We start from the raw sequence: 5,365 nt of genomic DNA, 5'->3' as shown, positions 1-5,365 counted from the left end.
CGGGCGCAGTTCGCCTCCTGGGACGAGGTGAACGTGATCGCCCACGGGCTGCTGCAGCTCGGGCACGGCCTGAAGGAGCATGTGGACCGCACCAAGGGGCAGATGCGGGAGCTGGGGAGCCGCCTGAGCGCCCACAACAGCTCCATGGGGCGGCTGCTGCGGCAGGCGCGGGAGGCGCAGGAGCGGGGCGAGCGGCTGCGGGCCAGCGTGCGGGAGCTGGAGGGCCGCGGGCGGCAGCTCCTCAACCTCTCCGAGACCCTGCGGCAGCGCCTGGAGGAGGTGGCGGCCGACAAAGCCGAGATCCAGGGGCGGCTGGAGCAGCTGGAGGGCCGCGTCCGGCAGGCGCTGCAGGCACGGCCGCCCGGGAACCAGAGCGCCAAGGACCTGGGAGCGCTGCAGGTGAGCGGCGCCCCCCGGGCCGGGGGCCGGTACCGGCAGCGAGCGGGGGGAGCCGACCCGGGGGGCGCCTGACCCACCGAGGGGAGCCGCTCTGGGGGACCCGACCCCCCCCGGAGAGGCGGGGGAGACCCGGGCACCGGCAGCGCCACCCGAGGGGTTGGGGGGCGGAAGGGGGTACCGGACCCACCCGGCGTACCGGCACCGGCCCGGGGGGAAGCGGGAAGGGCTCCCTGCCTTGCCGGGAGTGGCTGCGGGAAGAGCGATGCGGGACCCGGTCCTCCCGGGGCGACGGGAGCAGCTGGAGCAGGGTCGCTGCGGGGACCCGGCCGTCCCGGGCAGGGGGACAGAGGATGGGGATCAGCCTCGGGAGAGCGGTGGGGAGACCTGACGGTCCCGGGGCAGCGGGAGCACCCGTGGGGATCTGCTGAAGGGGGGGCTGGCCCGCCTGGCTCCGGGCAATACGTGCAGCGCAGCTCGGTCTGCCCAGAGCTGTGGGGTTCACCTGGCTCTTCCCCCCACAGTCCTTGATGGATGCGCAGAACTCACGGATTGAGGAGCTCCTGCAGAAGATCAAGCAGCAGCAGTACAAGTTGGACAAGCAGAATCTGCAGATTAAAAGCCTGCAGAGCAAGGTGAGCGCCCGCCCCGCTCTGTGGTGGGGGGGCTGCAGCACGCTGTGGGGACCCTGGCGTGATGCCCTGGCAGCACAGCTGGCACAGCGCTGTGGGGACAGGAGACCCAGCGGTGCTGCTGCTCCTCAGCTTTGGGGACCCCAGGAAGGTGGTGACCCTGGTCCTCGTGCCGTGGGGGTGAGGGGAGTGAGCTGTGAGCTTCCCGAGTATTTGCACAGAGCATTAGGAGGAATTGGAGTGTGGCAACAGAGCCTCTCTGTGCTCTTCCTTTGAGTTTATCTGTAGGATAAACTTGTTAGCACAGGTGTGAAAAACCACAATCATTTCTGGCTTTGCCAGCCTCAGGAATCTCCTGTTCCTTGAGCTTTTGGGCAAGTTCAGCCCCAGTTCTGGTCACAGGGTAGCGATGGTGCCTGGGCTGATCAGCTCCTCTGAGCACCAGTGTCCAAATGAAGCTGAACTAAAACCATTTCTGATTCGTGCTTTGTTTTTAGGTCAATCTGCTGATCCCCTTACACCTGAAGGACAACAAAACGCAGTCTCCGAAGTGGAAGATAAATCTGAAGAAGAACCTCAGCCTCACCAACCAGAGCCAGAATGCCAGTGGGGAGCCTGTGCCAACGCAGAGTGAGTATCTGCCCTGCTCCTCTGCCAGAGCAAACCCGCAGTGCTTGCAACCGGCTGCAAACAAAAGGTTCAGTTGTCCTGAGTCACGATGTGAGATTTGCTCACAAAACTGGAGCTTGGGAGTTTGGCCAGACCAGGGGGATCTGGAACGCAGGCAGGACCCTAGCCTTCTGGATCAGCATTAGTTCAGCAGGAATTCAAGGATTTAAGAGAAATTTTTCTGCCTGATATTAAGAATGCAGTGGGGAGCGGAGAAATGCCGCTAGCAGGTATTTGTCAAAGAGGATTGGTAGGTTGGAGGGTGAATGCAGACAGGAAAGGAGGATCTTTGCTCCTTGGACATAACTCATGTTCACCTGCTCTCACTTCACTGGGCAGGGTTTGCTGCTTGGCTTGCCTGATGTTGGAGGTGAGGGAGCCCTGGCCCATGAGAGGAGAGCTAGATCCTTGTTCATCTGTCTCCCTTGGCTGATGTTTAGGGATCATACATGAAAGACAAATGTCTCAGCTCTTCTTAACAGAAGGTGCTGAGCTGCAGCAAACACCAGGGCAGTGGAGGCACTGGACACCCCCTGCCCTGGGAAACGAGCAAGTCAGTGGATGCTGCATCTGGAGCTCCTGGCTCTGCCTGGAACATCCCTCTGCTGACAAGGGGGCAGGAGGAGCACCCACAGAGCAAAGGGCAGTGGAGCCGGCGTCCCCAGCTGCGCTGTGTCTGTCGGCCTCCCTCCTGGATGGGAAGTGGTGTCCCCGCAGGGTTCCCTGCCGGGGAGCAGCTGCTCTGGTGTTATGTCAGCTAAATCACCGTGCTGGCTGTGTCTGCGCAGCTGTCTGGGGATGTCCAGTGTGAGCCAAACAGCAAGCAGGCAGGGTGAGGATGCACGGGGAAATCCTGCCCAGGGTTTAACGCAGGGATAGCTATTGGGAAAACACATGGTAATTTGTATGTGGAGCCTGGAGCTGCCAGCGGTGTGCTTGAAAGCTGGGTGCGCAGAACAAAGAGCTGCAGAATTGATGTGGATAAGGAGAGAGATGGGGATGTGGGGCTTCAAACTCTTCCTGGTGCTTGGCTTGGTGGGGCTGACCAGCCCACAGCGGGGCTATGTGAGGTGTCCCCCTAGCAAGGTGAGAGCAGCACTAGCAAGCCATAAAACTGTCTCTAAACCTCTTTCCCCCTTATTTTTTCTCAGCTGTGCTTTGTGACATGCCTGCAGTAGTGTTTAATAGAACCCTAGAATCATTTGGATGGGAAAGGACCTTTAAAGGTCATCTGGTCCAACCCCTCTGCTCCCCTCTCAGGTTGTGCTGAAAGCGGGGTGCAGGGAGACGGGTTCAGGTCTTTGCTAATGCTGGCGGCAGACACAGGCTGTGCTGTCTGCTCTGTGCTGCCTGGTGGGTGCTGGGTGCAGCAGCATGCGCCTTGTGAAGCGCGGTGGGAGGCAGCGAGGGCCCACAGCCCCTGGGGATGGTGCAAGGGCTCAGCATCTTCTTGAGCTGGGGAGACCCTGGGCATCCCCAGCGCCCTGGGCATCCCGACTCCCTCCCACACAGCTGAGCCATGAGCTCCCCTTTCTCTTCCCTAATCCTTGATGTTGGTATCTCTGACAGAAAACAAATTGGCTTCCTCTCATTAGCAAGTCGAGTTAGTCTTCTGGCAAACCTTAAAGCACACAGTATCTGGGGGGCCAGCCCCGTGCCCTCTGCCTGGGGAGGCTTGTGGCTGCTCCAGAGCAGGCGAGCGCGGGGAAGGCTTGTGCCGGCGGCTCCTGCCCATTGTCGGGCAGAGCCGTGGTGCAGCCCCCAGGAACAGCAATGAACTCCACCAGCAGCCCTTTCAGAAAGACCCCTTTTATTTGTATCCAGTGAACACAAGTTTTTCCAGGCTGGGGATGGCACGGGGCCAAGCATGTGAAAGTTGAAGGCTCGAAGCAGCCTGGAGAGTGAAAGGTTTAATTGCTTGCAGAAAGAGGATCACGTCTTTAGGCAGAGCCTGTGCTCGCTGGCAGCTGGCCCAGTAGGGGAAAGGTAGAGCCCTGCTCACTCTCCCTGCTGTGCTGGGACTCCAAAATAATTGGGTTGGGTTGGGGGCGGGGGAGGGGATGCAAACAGTTCCAGGCATGCCCTGCCATCTGCAAGAAAGGGTGTTTATCCCAGGTTGGTGACCTCCCTGCCTGGAGATCCTGTTGGGTAAATACAGTGCCATGCCTGGGGCAGCTCCAGCCAGCCTTGTTGATTCTGCTGTGTTGTTTGGCTAAATAAAGGGGGAGGGAAAGAGAAACACCCAGAGCAGCCAGGAGGTCTTGTTGTTCTGCTGGTGCAAACGGATGTGCAACATGAACTGGAACTAAAGAGGGTGTTCCTCAAATAAAAAGATTGAGCTGAGGGTGTTCAAGCAGCTGCATGTCATTCGGCTGCTTGAAAGACGCTGTTGCACCGGGAGAACAGAAGAGATCTGAGTGAGTGTGGCCAGGGCCCAGGAAAAAAACCCAGACAGGGTTGACCTCTGCACACGGGGGCCATCATGCATCCAGCCAGGCACCATCTGGTTGATGCTGGGAGACATGGTAGGAGAGGAGGCGAGGAGCTGTGGGAGCCCAGCAGCCACCAGCACCTCCCCGCTGCTGAGCTGGGGTCGCAGCCGCTGTGGGCTCAGGTCCTGGGTTTTCCTTCTCTTGAGCCTTGTGTGGCTTCCCTGGCTGCATCACCCTGGAGGGCAGGGTTGCCAGGGATGCCCTTGGCCTCCTCGCCCTGCCTGCTGGCTTTCTGTGGTTTTGATCCTTAGTGCAAAACACTTGCCCTTGATCCATGTGTGCATGGGCTTGGAGGAAGGCTTGTCCCATGGTGGCACCACTGGTGGCACCACCAAGGGACGCCGGTGGCTGTGCGGGTTCAGCCGTGCTGGCTGGGGGATGTCCCGGGGTAGGTGGTGGGAGAGGGACTGCCCGTGCCAAGGAAGGGAAAGATCACCAGGGACCCTGGGGAGGGGGGAAGAACGGCGGAAAGGCGGTGGCAGGTGTCACATTGCTGTCCCCCGGGTCCTCCTGTGCTGACCTTTCCTGCAGCTGTGGCTTCACTCTTTACCCTGAGGCAGCATCGGGGCTCCCCAGCCGCCTGACCAGGATGGGGCGATGCCCCACGGGGGCTGCTCTTGCCCTTAGCAGCAAAAAGGCCCCATTTTCCCCAGTCCTGCCCCTTGTGACGCCCTGGGCTGTGGGGGATGCCTCTCTCCTGCTGCTGGGCCAGATCACGGTGCCTGCCCTGACCCTGGGGGCAAAGGGGACTCCAGAGTGGGGCCGGGAGGGTGGCCACCACCCCGGCACAGCCTGGGGCTTGTCTTTAAGTTTCTTCACCCGTCTGTCTTGGGATCACACTGGCAGCAGCTGTGAGCCACCAAAATCCATCCCACCCTTGCGTGGGGAGAACAGGCCCCCTTTGTCTGGGGGTGGTGGGGGCACCTGTCCCGTCTGACAAAGAGTCCCTTGACTGCACCGATGGCCTGGGGCTGGTGTCCCTGCACATCTTCCTGTGGCCTTCTGACTCGGGTTTTGTAACAGGTCCGTCCCCCCCCCCCCCCCCCCCACCCACCCTCCCACCTCAACCATCCTCCCTCCTCAACCATCTTCCCACCTCATCCATCCTCCCTCCTCAACCATCCTGTCTCCTCATCCATCTTCCCACCTCAACCATCCTGCATCCTCATCCATCCT

At 60.5% G+C, this 5,365-nt stretch overlaps 1 protein-coding gene across 1 annotated transcript in view; it reads left to right on the top strand.

The window, feature by feature from the left end:
• The first annotated feature begins 6 nt into the window (after positions 1-6).
• The window catches only part of ANGPTL4 (angiopoietin like 4), a 9,604-nt gene continuing 4,245 nt past the window's right edge, over positions 7-5,365 (top strand). The window contains exons 1-3 of the mRNA XM_014962703.1: positions 7-399; positions 921-1,031; positions 1,526-1,658. Of these exons, the coding sequence (XP_014818189.1) occupies positions 103-399; positions 921-1,031; positions 1,526-1,658 (541 nt within the window). The 5' untranslated portion in view covers positions 7-102. The remainder of the gene's footprint in view (positions 400-920; positions 1,032-1,525; positions 1,659-5,365) is intronic.

This window comes from Calidris pugnax, unplaced genomic scaffold, assembly GCF_001431845.1.
Source record: "Calidris pugnax isolate Ruff unplaced genomic scaffold, ASM143184v1 scaffold952, whole genome shotgun sequence".
NCBI lineage: Eukaryota > Metazoa > Chordata > Aves > Charadriiformes > Scolopacidae > Calidris > Calidris pugnax.
The sequence above is the reverse complement of the archived record's forward strand: the minus strand, read 5'-3'. Positions and strand labels throughout refer to the sequence as shown.